The sequence below is a fragment of the Haematobia irritans genome, chromosome 2 (genome assembly GCF_050003625.1).
Source record: "Haematobia irritans isolate KBUSLIRL chromosome 2, ASM5000362v1, whole genome shotgun sequence".
NCBI lineage: Eukaryota > Metazoa > Arthropoda > Insecta > Diptera > Muscidae > Haematobia > Haematobia irritans.
Genome location: NC_134398.1, coordinates 85262897 through 85281932, shown reverse-complemented (window position 1 = coordinate 85281932; position 19036 = coordinate 85262897). Strand labels below are relative to the sequence as shown.

Here is a 19036-nt window from a genome sequence, read left to right as displayed (position 1 = left end):
AAAAATAAGAAAAACTTATATGTGGGATCTATATCTAAATCTGAACCGATTTCAATTAAATTTGGTATGCATAGTTACAATGTTATTTTTACTTCCTGTGCAAAATTTCACGTAAATCGGATTACAACGTTGACCTCTGTGGCCACATGGGTGAAAATCGGGGAAAAGATATATATGGGAGTTATATATAAATCTGAACCGATTTCTACCAAATTTGACTTGTATAACTAAAATATCAATTCTACACTCTGTGCAAAATTTAAAGCAAATTAGGGCAAAACTCTGACTTCTGGGGCCATATAAGTCCATATCGGGCGAAAGATATATATGGGAGCTATATCTAAATCTGAGCCGATTTCAACCAAATTCTGCACACTACGACACTGTCAGTGGAACTCCTTATGCGAAATTTAAAGTAAATCAGTCTGAAATTCTGGCTTCTGAGACCATATAAGAGCATATCGGGCGAAAGATATATATGAGAGCTATATCTAAATCTGAACCGATTTGGCTGATATTTTGCAAGTTTTTTCAGACTCATAAAAAATTCCGATGGACGGAATTTGAAGAAGATGAGTTGATAAATACGCCTATTATGACCATATCGGTGGTAAATATATTTGGCAGCTATATCTAAATCTGAAGCGATTTTTTTCCAAAATCAATAGCGATTGTCTTTGTCCCGAAAACAGACTCTATGCCAAATTAGAGGACGATCGGACTTAAGCTGCGACCTGTACTTTGCACACAAAAATACATGAACAGACAGACAGACGGGCATAGCTAAATCGACTTACAATGCAAGACGATCGGTATACTAAACGATGGGTCTCTGACTTTTCCTTCTTGGCGTTACATACAAATGCACAAACTTATTATACCCTCTACCACAGTAGTGGTGGAGGGTATACGAATCATACATTTTGTCCATAGGATGATAAACAATGATACATCCCACAGACGTATGTTTATTTTATCCGTGACTTTCAGTAGGTTAAGCGTTAAATTCAGTTCATAATTCTCTCAAATGAGTAAATTTTACTAAAATTGTACCTGTATTGAACTTCGTAAGGCGCTAAAGACTTTTTAGCAATTTTTAAATCCAATTATTTCAACATATGAAATTTTCTTAAACAACTAAAAAAAATGTATTATTTTTAATCAATTTTCTTCAATTTGACAAAAAGTATAAACTTATTTGTAATATGTTGCAATTAGAAAACTATCTTAGCTGATAGCATATGTAGCTAATGCTAGATTTTCTCTCTATTATTCTTATATTTACTATAAGTTTAATAAATAAATAAATAAATAGAAAACTATTTTATTTAAAATTTTCTAAACTCAATATACATTTTCTTTCATGGCGGGTTCAATTTTTTGGGCGTATGTGTACAATTTTTCAGATATTCCCTTACATTATTTTTTGTTTTTCAATTTACGTTTTTTTTGTGTAGTTAAGTGATTTAGTTGGTATTAATGTTGTCATTTTTCAGAAATTTAATGTCATTTCTCAATGCCTTCGCCGAAATTTGCACACGCATTTTACCCATTATATCGAATTGCATCTGTAAAATGTGAACAACACTCTTATAAAAAAAGTAATAAAAGTAACTTGAATTGCTATCATGACCATTGAAACATCAATCTATCGTTTATACTTTTGAACGCAATTTTCCCATGAACTTCAGCGTAGAAAAGTACTTTTATGAAGTCGATTTAGTACCAATTTAACTTGGCATTTATCATCCCTGGTAGAAATTGGATTATGGTGGTGAATATACAACACGTATTCTCATTTATAACACCCACTTACATTATCATACCCATTAACAGCTAGCTTCGTTGGAACACAGAGCCCTGTTATAGTTCAACATTCCCTAGCCCATTGATGTGTCATTCGTATCCTGTCCAACATGTTGGCACTGTGCATATGCATGTGTCTGTTTGCGTGTGAATGAGCAAGTCAACTCAATTCGAAGCTGCTCTGTAGAGATCTTTCAGATATGTATGTGCATGTTAAAACAGCTGTATGGGTTCCGTTCGTTCAAATGCTATGCGGAACTTTAAAGGAATTTGATGGTATAGTCACCGTTTAGTTACATTTGGCGCGCCGTTTAGTAAAGTTCGTAGGATTTCGTGTGTTCTGTTTGTGATTTACCACAGAATTATAACGGAACAAAGCAAACAGTTGTCGGTGACTGTGTAACGTACATTCAAATTTAAATAAAAAAAATGTGTTAATGCTGTTTGATAGTAAATGGAATGTATTAATTAAATACAAAAGTAAAAAAAATAAAACAAATCGTGATGGATAACAATAATGACTTGAATGAAGTGGAAAGGCCATCGACTATAGATCGAAGTTCTGCCTCCACAGATACATTTATGGATTCCCAAGGCTTTGGCTGGTATCGCTTTAAACCTAAATGCCTGCAACGATTTTCAACTGCGAAATGGGCATTATTTTGGTTGTGCTGGGGAGGAGCAATGCAAGGTTTGATTGTGGTGAACATTTTTGATTAAAAAAAATTACAATTACAAAATTATAAAAATTAAAATAGTAACATGATTTCACTAAAGAGTAGTTATTTTCATTCATTACATATAAAGTTTGTTGTAGTGAACATAAAAAAAACAAATAAATAAATAAATTATAAAACTATACAAAATGAAAATAGTAACATGAGTTCGCTGAAGGAGTAGTTATTCTTTCCTTCGAATTTTCATTCATTTCATATATTTATTTCATAAACGAAAAGCCAAGTACACGCCAAAGATAAAATCTAAAAAGACACTATAGTACAACAAATTCAGTTTCATATAAAATATACTTAAAAATCTATTATTGTATTAAAATGTAGTAAATAAATTACACTAACATGGGCAAATACCATAATAAATTAAAATTTAAAATTGGACGAACACTAATGTCAGTGAAGAACATTTCATCTTCACTCGAAAAAAGTGAACCGTATATTTCACTAAAGCCGATTTAATTCTATTTTAGTTCATGGAATTATTACGCGTTGAAATAGTTTCCATGACTTAATAATTTTTTGCTTACCTTAGTTAAATTAACTAAAACAGTGAAAAAATATACACAAGTGAAGCATAAAGATTAACTAAAATAAATAAAAATTTGTAAATTTTAGTAATAATGCGCCCATCTTGAACTTCGTATGGCAATTTTGAACTTTTGCAATTTTGAACTCCAAGTTTTCGTTCAAACTACGAAATTTTGTTTAATAAGTGAAAAATAATAAATTCTCTTGAATTGTCGAAAATTATTTACTAATCATTTTGTGACATCTGCGTTTCTAACAACATACAGAATGCTTCAAAATTGTTTCACTGTTTTTCAGTGTATATATATTTTTCATTATGAACAAATAAAATTAATTGAAAACAAATGTTGGCACTCCAAAAACAAAAAAAGAATCCACTTGGAAAGTAAATTTTAGAAATTCTTAAAATTCGTTTTGTTTTGTTATTGTTGGTTTTGTTCTTTAAGCATTGTTGTTGTTTTTTTATTTCAGCTTAAAACCATACATTGACTAAACTACAAGTGTAGCTTAACCAACAGAGGAAAAGAATGTTTGTCAAATTTATTTGGGCAAAGCCCTATAGACTGGTAATTCCGAAACGTGCGTCCATCCAACCATCTTGCAGTCTATAGGGATTTGCCCAAATAAATTTGACAAACATTCTTTTCCTCTGTTGGTTAAGCTACACTTGTAGTTTAGTCAATGTATGGTGTTAAGCTGAAATAAAAAAACAACAACAATTCTTAAAATTTTTCACAAACTTATGAAAATTTCGTAAAAAATATTATTTTGAACAGTTCATGTGACAACTTAAAAAAAAATGTTACAAATTGTACTTAAAGTAGGGTACTCTGAAATATTTTACTATTGCCAATAGTTGGTTAGTTTTTCGTTCAAGTAACGAAATTTTTACTTAAACGTTTTTATTCCAATCATTGGTTCTTATACCGCTTTTACCTCCAATGAGTTCTTTATATATTGCCACAGAAGAAAATTCTACCAATTTGAACTTGCTGCAAGTATGTAAAAGGTATTTGTTAAGATCTCTTGTCGTCAAGTACAAAAACGGAAACTGAATAAAAATATTTTCGATACACGGAAGAAAAAGTGTGTTTTTTTTTATATTTGGATACAAAAATAAGATGTTTGGGACAAAAAAACAAAAATTAACACAATATTTGTGGATAGAAGAATATTGTGTTTGTAAACTAGTATATTATGTTTGCAATCGATATGTTAATATGTTAGAACGTAATATGTGTACGTAAATACATTTTTTAATACAAAAAATGTTTGCCCAGAAGAATATAATTCTTACAACGAACGTCCAAACACGATATTTTTGGGAAAGTTAAAGGGTGATACGGTCAAAATTTGGTCAAGGGAAAACGCGTGTAAATCGGTGAAATCGTTTATTAAAAAAATCAAATTAAATTTCTTTTTCAAGTTCAATTAGTATAAAATTCAGGAAAAATATTCAGTTAGGCTTTCGCTTTTCCAAATCCGAATTGCCCGGCCTCACGCTTGACACCTGCCATCAGATTTTGTACAGCCACCTTGTCCACCTTCTTCGCAGCAGAAAGCCAGTTTGCCTTGAACTGCTGTTCGTCCTTAGCAGTTTTTTTGGTCTTCTTTAGGTTCCGCTTGACAATAGCCCAGTATTTCTCAATTGGGCGGAGCTCTGGCGTGTTGGGAGGGTTCTTGTCCTTGGGAACCACCTGCAGGTTGTTGGCGGCGTACCACTCCATGGCCTTTTTACCGTAATGGCAAGATGCCAAATCCGGCCAAAACAGTACGGAACAACCGTGTTTCTTCAGGAAAGGCAGCAGACGTTTATTCAAACACTCTTTCACGTAAATTTCTTGGTTGACAGTCCCGGAAGCTATGAAAATGCTGCTTTTCAAGCCACAGGTACAGATGGCTTGCCAAACCAGATATTTCTATGTGAACTTTGACAGTTTTATGTGCTTGAAATGCTACCTTTCCCCTTCATTTTGCCGTATAAAACTCCTGTCCCGGAAGCTGCTTGTAGTCGACTTTGACGTAGCTTTTGTCGTCCATTACCACGCAGTCAAACTTCGTCAGCATCGTCGTGTACAGCCTCCGGGATCGCGCTTTGGCCGTCGTATTTTGTTTATCATCGCGATTTGGAGTCACTACCTTCTTGTAAGTCGATAGTCCGGCTCGTTTTTTGGCTCGATGCACGGTTGTAGACGATACACCCAGCTTATTTGCGGCATCTCGGAGAGAGAGGTTAGGGTTTCGCTTGAAACTACCGGCAACTCTCTTTGTCGTCTCAGCGGCTTCCGGTTTTCGATTTCCCCCGATCCAGACTTCCTGGCTGTCGACAAACGTTCCCCAAACACTTTAATTACATTTGTAACGGTTGATTTGGCAACTTTTAGCGATTTTGCCAGCTTTGCGTGCGAGTAGCTCGGATTTTCGCGATGCGCGAGCAAAATTTTGATACGCTGCTCTTCTTGCTTGGACGGCATTTTGACAACTGAAGAGTGAATTGCAAAATCAAAATAGGAGCAACATTCTACACACACACACACCTTCAAAATCAGGGGTGTTCAGGTTTTTTAAATGCAAAATAGAAACAAATACGTCAAGTTTATATTGACCAAATTTTGACCGTATCACCCTTTACACTAAAAATAGAAATACATTTTAAACATGTTTTCATTAAAATTAAACTTAATACCCTTTTTTTTAACCTACCCGAATTAGAAATTATTATTTGTGTTGTGGTTGTCACCAATACTTTTTGTTTAATTGGCACAGAAAACTATTATTTTTCATTTTGAAGATCTACACTACAAAATCCATTATTCCCCTATTTTTATCTAACCTGGAAATTACGTACAAAATCTAGAAGTTATTGGAAAAAGAATATGTGTGTATCAGTGCTGCCGCTAGTGATAAATTGAGTGAAGTAGATTTTGGAAAAAAGTAAAGTAGATTGAATAAAATTGAAGTAGCATACATTTTTGAAAACAAAACAATAGAATTCATTTTATTATACCCTCCACCATAGGATGGGGGTATATTAACTTTGCCATTCCGTTTGTAACACATCGAAATATTGCTCTAAGACCCCATAAAGTATATATATTCTGGGTCGTGGTGAAATTCTGAGTCGATCTGAGCATGTCCGTCCGTCCGTCCGTCTGTTGAGATCACGCTTCCCGGCTTCACAACTTCCGAACGAAAGAAGCTATCGATTTGAAACTTGTCACAAGTAGTTGTTATTGATGTAGGTCGGATGGATTTGCAAATGGGCCATATCGGTCCACTTTTACGTATAGCCCCCATATAAACGGACCCCCAAATTTGGGGGGTCCGTCGCGGGCTCTAAGAGAAGCAAATTTCATCCGATCCAGCTGAAATTTGGTACACGGTTTCAGCATATCATCTCTAACAACCATGCAAAAATTGGTCCACATCGGTCCATAATTATAAAGGGTGGTTAAAATTTCAAGGGCCGATGTTGATTTTGAATAAAACACAAACTATTTAGGAAATTGTTGTAATTTTATTTTATTATAATATATTGGTATTACTCAATTATGTATGGAACAAAATATCGGCCAAATGGGCGCCGCGACCTCGGTGGCACACCTTCATCCGATGGTCCAAATTTTCGATGACGCTGAGTCATAATGGATGTTCTATGCCGTTAATGTGCCGAATTATCTCATCCTTTAGCTCTTGAATTGTTTCTGGCTTATCGATGTACACCTTTTCTTTCAAATAACCCCAAAGAAAAAAGTCCAACGGTGTCAAGTCACATGATCTTGGCGGCCAATTGACATCGCCCTTACGTGAGATAACACGGTCATTGAATTTGTTGGGCAAAAGAGCCATTGTTTCGTTAGCTGTGTGGCAAGTGGCACCGTCCTGCTGAAACCACATATCGTCCACATCCATATCATCCAATTCGGGCCATAAAAAGTTCGTTATCATCTCACGATAGCGAACATCATTCACAGTAACTGCCTGACCGGCCTCATTTTGGAAAAATACGGCCCGATGATGCCGCCAGCCCATAAACCGCACCAAACAGTCACTCTTTGTGGGTGCATTGGTTTTTCGACAATCACTCTTGGATTCTCATTCGCCCAAATGCGACAATTTATTGACGAATCCACTGAGGTGAAAATGTGCCTCATCGCTGAAGATGATTTTCTTCGAAAATTGATCATCCACTGTTGCCATTTCTTGGAACCATTGGAACGTTGTTGGATTGTGTATATCTCCATGATTCAAATTGAGTAAGTCTGAAATAGAGAAATGTCAAATAAAACCCGAAAAAAAACTTAGCGTTTAGGTGTGGTTCACATTCAACATCGGCCCTTACAATTTAACTACCCTTTATATAGCCCCCATATAAACTGATCCCCAGATTTGGCTTGCGGAGCCTCTAAGAGAACCAAATTTCATCCGATCCGGCTGAAATTTGGTACATGGTATAAGTATATGGTCTCTAACAACTATGCAAAAATTAGTCCACATCGGTTAATAATTCAATGATTAAAACCGCTATGTTCATCATAATTAAAGGAATAGGAAAAACAATTTGCTAATATGGGGAAAAATTTAAATTTGAAGTAGAACAAAAAGTGAAGCAGATTTTGGAAGAAGGAGTGACGAAGTAAATTTTGTGAAAATGAAGCAAAATACTTCGATTGAAGTAGTAGCGGCAGCACTGGTGTGTATGCACCCTCAAAAAAAATCGCTTCTTTAACATATGTTCCAAACATATTTTGCAGGAAGCACATATATTATTGGATACTGCCGAAACATTAATATGTTTGTTTTATGTGAACATATTATATGTTTGGAAGCATTTTGAGCGCAAAAATATTATATGCTTTGAAGAATTTTTCCCAAAGACGATTGTGCTCATTCCCTAACATACCCGTAATTTTCACTTCCACGAAATATTTTAGTTCTTGGCACCTTTTTCTGTAATGTTGAAGAAATTATTCACTTTTATAAATTTTTTAAATTTTACCTATCGCCTGCACGGAGAATCGAACCGAGGACCATACAGTTTGTAAGCCAACACACTATCCACTGGGCTACGTAGCTGTTATAGTCACCAGTAGATAATTATCGTTATAAGTTACATTTATATAGCATAGTTTGCAGCGCCCACGAGCCCATGCAAACATAGCATTATTTAACAGAAACATACATTTGTTTGCCACGTGAAGCAGTGGTTAGCATGTCTGCCTTGCGTGCAAAGGGTCGTGGGTTCAATCCCTGCTCCGACCGAACACTTTTTTTTTTTTTTTTAATTTACACATTTATATTTATACTATATTAAATTTTTATAATGAAACTTCAAAATGTGGGTTATTAAAGATTTATAGTCAGTACAGTGCTTGATATAAACGAAATTGACTGATTTTTGGATAAAATATTATTTTTTATTGCAAAAATAACAATTTTGTAACAAAAAACTATTTTTGGTACAAAACTTTAAAATTTGGAAGGAATTCAAAAACTCTAACAAAAGAAGAACGTGGAGTCGAGTAAAAACATACATAAATAATTTTATAATATAAACATAAATTTATTTAGGCGTCAACAGTTTTTACTAGGATTTAACACCATCGCTCTAAAATGCCTTTTATTTTTCTTTAATAATTCATTTTAAAGAAAATAAACTTTTTAAATTGTTTTAACTGCAAAACTCGAAATTAATGCCCGCTTTTATATTTGAAGGTGTCCGTCAACTCCTCGTGGACTACTTATTAATAAAGAGGAACTAAACTTTGTTTTTATACATTTTACTGTGTAATTTTTCACTATTTCCTCCTTATTTGTTTTTCAAATGTCTACTCTCTTCGTTCCGAATGTCCATACTCTTTATACAAATTAAATAATATTTAGACTTATGCATATCAAATTGTTGACCTTATCATAAAACAGTTTTTCGAAACAACATACAGCGGTTTCACAGAAATTGTTCTCTTTTGATTCTTTCGCTGTGTTATGTTGATATCTTTCGTCAACTCTCCCGGCTTCCATCTCTATTTCTTTCTCTATACTCTCTCTGTCGCTTTGAATAAAATATCACAACATATGTATGTTTAGTCGAAATTTGTAAATTTATATATGTTTGCATTCACACATATGATTTTTATGAAACATTTATGCCCCAAACATAATATATTCTAACATATTAACATAGATGTCCCAAACATTTAGTGTTAGTTTAGGAACATTACATGTTTGCACTTAAATATGTTGTGTTTTAAAATTGTGCCCGAAACATATTTTTTTTTATATCGGAACATATGAAAAACATATTTTTCTAAGAGTGTGTAAACATATATAAATTTACAAATTTCGAGAGAGAGCGAAAGAGTATAGAGAAAGAAATAGAGATATAAACCGGGAGGTTTGACGAAAGATATCAACGTAACACAGCGAGAGAATCAAAAGAGAGCAATTTCTGTAAAACTGTTTCTATGTGTTTTCGGAAAACCGTTTTATGAGTTCATTTGGTTTGGCTATGCGCTTGGCATATTAATAAATTTGATATGCTTATGTTGATTGCCGTGCGTCATAACATAAGTTAACTATACTAACTGAAATTGTGTAACATTTATATTTTTAGCGACCTATCTGGCTTTAAATCTAGGATCAATAAAATTAAAATTAGGATACAGATCTTATTTATCGAATTTTCATTCTCTTTTCGCGGTATATTAATAAAGCTATTTATTTTTAGAAATATTTCAATTGCAAATATGCTAAATCCTCAAAATATGTCTTAGCCTATATTTGAAGGGTTTTTATCTTAAATCTAAAGATGCCTTAGTTGAAAGACATACGGCTTTAACGGAGGGACGCAAATGACCAAAATTTGTCCTAAATTTAATAAAAACAATTTTGATGTAAAGATTATAAACATTATTTTATTAGTTTGAGTGAACATGCATCAGATTTTCACGTGTATGATGACAGATATTTTCCCAAACTTATCAGTTAAACCAGTACGCTTTCCGAAGATAAATGTAAATATTTTGCCTATAAAGACTAGATCAGATTCTGAATTTATAAGAACTATTTTTTGTTTGAGTTTTAGAGGAATTAAAAAAACGCTTTGATTTGAAATTTAAAATCTGTAGATTTTTACACCAACTATTTAAATGATTACGATAAGTAAAATCTGGAATTTTTACAATCAGTTTCAAGCAATTTTCATGATCAGTGCACCTTCAGTACCCTCAAGATCTGAAATCGGTCTATATGGAAGCCTTACCAAATGGACCGATAAAAACTAAATCATACACACTTTTATGTGTGTTTAAAATGCCAAAAACATGGAGGCATACACACAATATTCAGCACATCTAGATGTAGTTCTAGAATCTAGACTCCAAATCGGAGGGCCGGTTTATATGGGGGCTATATCAAAAACTGTACCGATACACAATATATTCAGCACACCTCTTTATGGTCCAATACTTCTAGATTTCCAAATTCAGGCAAATTGGCTAAAAACTACGGTTTCTATAAGCCCAAGAAGTAAAATCGGGAGATCGGTCTATATCGAGGCTATATCATGGACCGATACTCACCATTTTCGGCACACCTCTTTATGGTCCTAGAATATCTCTAGATATACAATTTCAGGCACATTGGGTAAAAACTACGGTTTCTATAAGCCCAAGACCCCCAAATCGGGGGATCGGTTTATATGGACCGATATAGTCCATCTTCGAAGTTGGCTTGCGTGCGGACAAAAGACGATTCTGTGCCAAATTTCAGGACGATAGCTCCATTATTGAAGACTGTAGCGTGATTACAACAGACAGACAGATGGATAGACGGACATGATTATATCGTCTTACAATTTCTCCCTGATCAGAAATAAATATACTTTATATAGTCGGAAATCGATAATTCGATATTACACCCCCTTCACCATTCTATGGTGGTGCGTATAATAATATGATAGGAGCTATTTTTGCGGCGACGATGTAACATTTCACCTGCAACCATGTTGGCTCAGTGAACATAGTTCTACGGAGAAAAACAAATAAAATAAACGTCCTCATCTTAAATGTTATGATATTGAAAAAAAAAAAAAGAATTATGTTTCAATTAAAAGACAATGGTCATCTAAAATTTGATGGTATTCGTCAAAAATGTTTTTCTCCCAGTTAAAAGAACATGATCACCACCTAAAATGTTATGATATACAAGAAAATAGTTTTGTAGCAATTGACAATCTAAAATGTTATGAACTTTATGAAAAAACTTTTTTCGTCGGCGATAAAAGGACGCCATTTAAGAAAAGAAAACACAAAAGAAGTTTTATTTATTTATTTTTTATACAGTCTATTTTGATCTCAATTAAAACTGTGATTGATACTATCATTTTCGTGATTGAAGACATTTCAATTAAAAAATTAATTGGATCAATTAATTTCGTGATGGAATCAGAAAAAAATTTGTGTGTGCAAAAAAGTAAAAAAAATATAATGGTCTCAAATTCTATCTAGAACATGTTTGCGGCATTTGAGAACCGCTTAAATCCTTATTGCCAGCATACGTTTTTCTCGGCTACAAATTTCTTTTCACAAAGACAAAATACATGGTTTTTCCTACAATTACATTCTCTAGATAAGGATTAAATGGATGCGGCAACCACTTCTAAACATGTTTTTTCTGCGCGTGTATTCATTGCTCGTTTTCAACGTAAACATTATAATGAATTTCTACTAATTCTCATTAAGGTAGATTGAAGTTACAAAATTTTCATTTTAATTTTAATATAATTTAAAAACAGAAAACGAAATTTTCAAATTGTTTTCTTTCAATTTTTATACCCTCTACCATAGGATGGGGGTATATTAACTTTGTCATTCCGTTTGTAACACATCGAAATATTGCTCTAAGACCCCATAAAGTATATATATTCTGGGTCGTGGTGAAATTCTGAGTCGATCTAAGCATGTCCGTCGGTCCGTCCGTCTGTTGAAATCACGCTTACTTCCGAACGAAACAATCTATCGACTTGAAACTTGGCACAAGTAGTTGTAATTAATGTAGGTCGGATGATATTGCAACTGGGCCATATCGGACCACTTTTACATATAGCCCCCATATAAACCGACGCTCAGACTTGGCTTGCAGTACCTCTTGAAAGAGCAAAATTCATCCGATCCGGTTGAAATTTGGTACATGGTGTTAGTATATGGTCTCTAACAACCATGCAAAAATTGGTCCATATCGGTCCATAATTATATATAGCCCCCATATAAACCGATCCCCAGATTTGGCTTGCGGAGCCTCTAAGAGAAGCAAAACTCATCCGATCCGGTTGAAATTTGGTACATGGTGTTAGTATATGGTCTCTAATAACCATGCAAAAATTGCTCCATATCGGTCCATAAATATATATAGCCCCCATATAAACCGATCCCCAGATTTTACTTGCAGAGCCTCTAAGGGTTGGCCTGTCGCAAACAGTGACTTTTGCGACATAGGTTTACGACGGTATAATACGTATGTCGCAAAAGTCGTAAACCTAGTGTAGAAAACCTAATTTGAAATTAAAGAAATTGTGAATATTTTTTAATTTAATTTAGTTAATCTCCCCGATAAAAGGTATGCAAAAAATGCTTTATAAATACAATATATATTCAAAACTCTACTAGATTTACGTCTCCCATTCATAACTTCAAACTATTCTTGGTTTTCGTGGTCCATAATGTCCATCTAAGCTAATAAGCCAAAAAGTGATATTATAAAATTCTCTCGTAACAGCAATTCATTTATGTAAGGTATTTATGTTTTCCTTCCTTCCAGTTTCTGCAGTAATTTGTGAAAGGTTAACCATGAGCGAATACCGACCGTCACGTTTACTGCACCATGGAGGAGTTTATAGTAATTTTGGCTTCGAGTTTCCAATTGAAATAACTATATTCTCAAGTTTTTTAAGCTCGTTAATAAGGGTCTGAAGTATTTGGAGTTTGCGACGTTTGCTACTTTTTCTACATTTACGACGTGTATGTGACGTTTACGACGTTTACAACTTTGCGACAGTCGCAAACCTTAAAAAGTTGTATACAGACCATCTCTGCTCCGGAGCCCCTTGGAAGAGCAAAGTTCACCCGATCCGGTTGAAATTTGGCACGTGGTGTTAGTATATGGTCTCTAACAACCATGCAAAACTTGGTCCATACCGGTCTTAATTATATATAACCCCTATTTAAGCCGATCCCTAGATTTGACCTCTGGAGCTCTTGGAGGAGCAAAATTCATCCGATCCTGTTGAAATTTGGTACGTGGTGAAATTTGGTACATTGCGCTAGTATATGGCCGCTAACAACCATGCCAAAATTGGTCCATTTAAGATACCTTGCCATCGGCAAGTGTTACCGCAGCCCAAGTAATTCGATTGTGGATGACAGTGTTTAGTACAAGTTTCTATGCAATCCATAGTGGAGGGTACATAATATTCGGCCTGGCCGAACTTACGGCCGTATATACTTGTTTTTCATTTAGATGCAGTATACAGGGCTGCCAATAAAATTTCAAGAAAAATCGTCACTTTTTTCCGAAAAAATCGTCATAATCGTCACTTCAATTTTAAAAATCGTCAAAAAATCTGCAGTGTAAATAATATTCAATCTAAACAAATTTTTTGGTTAAACACAAAAGTATTTATTTCATATAAAGAACAGAAAATTAATATATCCCACTATGCATTTCAACAATGAATTCGTCTTTGTATAAAAATAACTTAAAAAATGTATGCAATGCTATGCAATTAAAAAATAATATAAAAATTATTTTTTTTTAATATATAGTTACTAATTCAGTAAGATTTTTTTTTTTAAATGTTCCACAATTTGAACATAAATCTCCAATTAAGAGGTACGATATTCTATTGAAATAAAATTTTAACAAAATCTTCTAAAGAAATAAAATTTTGGCGAAATTTTCTTAGAAATAAAATTTTGCAAGAATTTACTATAGACAAAAAAATGCCAAAAATGTTCTATACACCCTCAAAAAAAATCGCTTCTTTAACATATGTTCCAAACATATTTTGCAGGAAGCACATATATTATTGCATACTGCCGAAACATTAATATGTTTGTTTTATGTGAACATATTATATGTTTGGAAGCATTTTGAGCCAAAAATATTATATGCTTGGAAGAATTTTTCGCAAACACGATTGTGCTCATTCCCTAACATACTCGTAATTTTCACTTCCACGAAATTTTTTAGTTATTGGCACCTTTCTCTGTAATACAAATAATGTTGAAGAAATTATTCACTTTTATAAATTTTTTAAATTTTACCTTTCGCCTGCACGGAGAATCGAACCGAGGACCATACAGTTTGTAAGCCAACACACTATCCACTGGGCTACGTAGCTGTTATAGTCACCAGTAGATAATTATCGTTTTAAGTTACATTTATATAGCATAGTTTGCAGCGCCCACGAGCCCATGCAAACATAACATTATTTAACAGAAACATACATTTGTTTGCCACGTGGAGCAGTGGTTAGCATGTCTGCCTTGCATGCAAAGGGTCGTGGGTTCAATCCCTGCTCCGACCGAACAGTTTCTTTTTTTTTTTTTTTTTTTTTTTTTAATTTACACATTTATATTTATACTATATTAATTTTTTTAAACGAAACATCGAAATGTGCGTTATTAAAGATTTATAGTCAGTAACAGTGCTTGATATAAACGAAATTGAATGATTTTTGGATAAAATATTATTTTTTATTGCAAAAATAACAATCTTGTAATAAAAAACTGTTTTTGTACAAAACTTTAAAATTTGGAAGGAATTCAGAAACTAACAAAAGAAGAACGTGGAGTCGAGTATAAACATACATACATAATTTTATAATATAAACATAAATTTATTTAGGAGTGAACAGTTTTTTACTAGCATTTAACACCATCGCTCTAAAATTCCTTTTATTTTTCTTTAATAATTCATTTTAAAGAAAATAAACTTTTTAAATTGTTTTAGCTGTAAAAGTCGAATTTAATGCCCGCTTTTATATTTGATGGTGTCCGTCAACTCCTCGTGGACTACTTTTTAATAAAGAGAAACTAAATTTTGTTTTTTTACATTTTACTGTGTAATTTTTCACTATTTCCTCCTTATTTCATTTTACCGTCCCAACTCTAAAAAGAGTATAGTGCCCTTTCGTTATTTTTATGAAGACCCCTGATTTCTTTTAACGAACCAAGAAAAAAATAATGCCAAAATGATAAACAAAACACATGTCCACACATACATAAAATGCTGCTCTCAAGGCGAAAACATAAGCTGTTTGTTTTTCAAATGTCTATTCTCTTGGTTCAGAATGTATATTCTCTTTATTCAAATTAAATAATATTTAGACTTAAACATATCAAATTTTTGGCCTTATCATAAAACAGTTTTCCGAAACAACATACAAGCGGTTTCACAGAAATTGTTCTCTTTTGACTCTTTTGCTGTGTTATATTGATATCTTTCGTCAACTCTCCCGGTTTCCATCTCTATTTCTCTCTATACTCTCTCTGTCGCTTTGAATAAAATATCACAACATATGTATGTTTAGTTGAAATTTGTAAATTTATATATGTTTGTATTCACACATATGATTTTTATGAAACATTCATGCCCCAAACATAATATATTCTAACATATTAACATAGATGTCCCAAACATTTAGTGTTAGTTTAGGAAAATTACATGTTCGCACTTAAATATATTGTGGTTTAAAATCGTGCCCGAAACACATTTTGTTTATATCGGAACATATGAAAAACATATTTTTCTAACAGTGTAGAAATAAATTTTTCAAGAACGTCCTATAAAAATATGCAAAAATTCTTTACAGATATAAAGTACTCAGAAATTTTTCTATAGAAATAACATTTTTGACAAAATTTTCTATATATATATATATAATTTTGACGACATTTTCTATAGAAATGAAATTTTGACAAAATTTTCTATAGAACTAAAATTTTGACAAAATTTTATATAAAAATAAAATTTGACAAAATTTTCTATAGAAATATAATTTTGACAATATTTTCTATAAAACCAAAATTTTGACAAAATTTTATATAGAAATAAAATTTTGACGAACTTTTCTATAGAAATTAAATTTTGGCAACTTTTTTTGTAGAAATAAAATTTGGACAACGTTTTCTGTAAAAAATAATATTTTCTATCAATTCAATATAAAACATTTCTTTCGAATAAAACAATTTTTTTTATATACTAACCACAAAAATTTGATCAACAACTTAATTTTTTTTATTTGGTAGATTTTTAGTAAAAATTTCTTAAAATTTTGGTGGAGTATTTTTGGCACGAGTGGCAACCGTGATACTAATGCTGTAGGTGTAAAATGAGGTATAGCTCCAACATGTATGAAATTTCTAGCAAAAAATCGCAATTTCTCTATCTGGCAACTGTCAAATGTATTCTTTCTTTTGTTGGCTCTGAGCGTGTAAACGAACAGCTTCTAGTAAAAATGTTTGAACGCAGCTAATATTGTCATTTTTGGGACAAAAATCGGAAAATCGGAATTTGCTATTTTTTGAGTAAAAAATCGTCAAAATGCCGATAAATCGGCAAAATTGGCAGCCCTGGCAGTATATCTATGAGGCCCATGTACAGAGAATGATCGATTTTCACGAAAATCCGAGAAAGGCAATAATGAAACTTGCTATTCTGACGATAATGATTTTATATGCCGTGGCAAAGTTTTGTATGCTCTAGTTTCCAAATCTCTCTCATGTCTTTAGTGCCATAGGAAGTTCAAGATGGGCACATTGGAAAAAATAACAAATTTTAAGAAATTCTGAACTATTTAGTGGAAGATACGAATTTCGTAAATCTATATGCTTCATTTATGTATAATATTACCCCCTTTTTTATTAGTTTGTCATTCCGTTTGTAACATATCGAAATATCGATTTCCGACTATATAAGTATATATATTATTGATCAAGGAGAAATTCTAAGACGATATAACCATGTCCGTCTGTCCGTCTTTCTGTCTGTCTGTTGTAATCACGCTACAGCTTTCAATAATGGCGCTCCTGCAATTTGTTAAAGATTCGTGTTTTGTTTGCAGGCAGGTCAAGTTCGAAGATGGGCCAAGACCCCGATTTGGGGTCGTGGGCTTCTGGAACCCGTATTTTCTATACGATTTGTCTGAAATTATAAATATAAAGGTATTATAGGACCATAAATAGGTGTGTCGAAAATGGGGTGTACAGGTTCATGCTTTGGTATAGCCCCCATATAGACCGATATCCCGATTTTACTTCTTGGGCTTCTAGAAATCGTATTTTCATTCCGATTTTCCAGAAAATTGAAATCTGCAGACACTTTATGACCACAAATAGGTGTGCGGAAAATGATGCGTACCGGTCCATGTTTTGGTATAAACCCAATACAGACCGATCTCCCGATTTTACTTCTTGAGCTTCTAGAGACCATAGTTTCTATCCGATTTGTCTGAAATTATAAATATAAAGGTATTATAGGACCATAAATAGTTGTGTCGAAAATGGGGTGTACAGATCCATGTTTTGGTATAGCCCCTATATAGACCGATCTCCCGATTTTACTTCTTGAGCTTCTATAAACCGTAGTTTTTGTCCAATTTGGTGTACATTTGAAATCTAGAGGTGTTTTAGGACCGTAAATAGGTTTTCATAAAATGCGTGTATCGATCCATGTTTTGGTATAGCCCCCATATAGACCGATCTCCTGAGTTTACTTCTTGGGCTTCTAGAAATCATAGTTTTTATCGGATTTGTCTGAAATTATAAATACTCTGGCCACAAAAACTTGTATCGGATTTAGTTTTTATTCATTTGGTAAAGCCTTCATATAGACCGATTTCACTTCTTGAGGGTATAGAAGGCACACTGATCATGAAAATTGCTGGAAAAAACTGAATGTAAAATTTCCCGATTTTACTTCTCGTACTCATTTTATCAAACCCCCTGAAATTCTATATATTATCAAGTAACGCTTTACGACTAAGATTTTCGGCGGAAACTATTATATTTGATTCATGGTGGTGGGTATTTAAGATTCGGCCCTGTCGAACTTACTGCTGTATATACTTGTTATTTCATTTAATTATCGTAGGCAAATAAAAATTATTAAAGTCAAGGGAACTTTCTCAAAACGTTTTAATTCAATGAACTAAAATAGAATTAAATTGTCTTTAGTGCCATATACGAGGGCGGTTCGGAAACTTCTTAGTCTATCAATGAAAGAGAATAGTTAGTTTTTCAAAAATATTTTTATTTTTCAATATAATCTCCTGAAACTTCAATATACTTAGTCCAACGCTTTTCTAGCAATTCTATCCCTTGATTAAAATAGTTTTCCTCAAGGTCTTCAAAATAGTGGTTTACAACTGTAATTGCATCTTCATTTGAGTTAAAACGCTTGCTAGCAAGGAATTTTTTTAGATTTGGGAACAAGTAAAAGTCACTGGCTCAAGCAACTCGTACTTTAATTCGTTGATTTTAGCCATTGTTAAAACCCTCTTGTGCGCTGGTGCGTTGTCTTGATGAAAAATTATTTTTTGTGTTGTAAGCCAGGACGTTTTCCTCGAATTTGTACATTTAATTGATCCAAAAGGTTGCAATAGTACTCTGAATTTATTGTTTTCCCATTTGGAGATAGTAAATCAATAAAATACCTTTGAAGTCCAAAAAAACCGTTACCATAACCTTACCAACCGATTGAATTGTTTTTGCCTTCTTTGGGGCACTTCCTCCAGCTTCAGTCCATTGTGTGGATTGTTCTTTTGTCTCTGGAGTACAGTGGTGGATCCATGTCTCATCAACAGTTATGAAACGACGCTTAAAGTCCATTTTATTTCGCTTAAAACGATCCAAACAAGCATGAGAAATGTTCATTCTTATGCGTCGACTGTTAACAAATGCGGCACCCAT

General features: G+C 33.3%; 1 protein-coding gene across 1 annotated transcript in view; it reads left to right on the top strand.

Moving 5' to 3' along the window:
• The first annotated feature begins 2104 nt into the window (after positions 1-2104).
• The window catches only part of Oatp26F (Organic anion transporting polypeptide 26F), a 127351-nt gene continuing 110419 nt past the window's right edge, over positions 2105-19036 (top strand). The window contains exon 1 of the mRNA XM_075295506.1: positions 2105-2497. Within this exon, the coding sequence (XP_075151621.1) occupies positions 2311-2497 (187 nt within the window). The 5' untranslated portion in view covers positions 2105-2310. The remainder of the gene's footprint in view (positions 2498-19036) is intronic.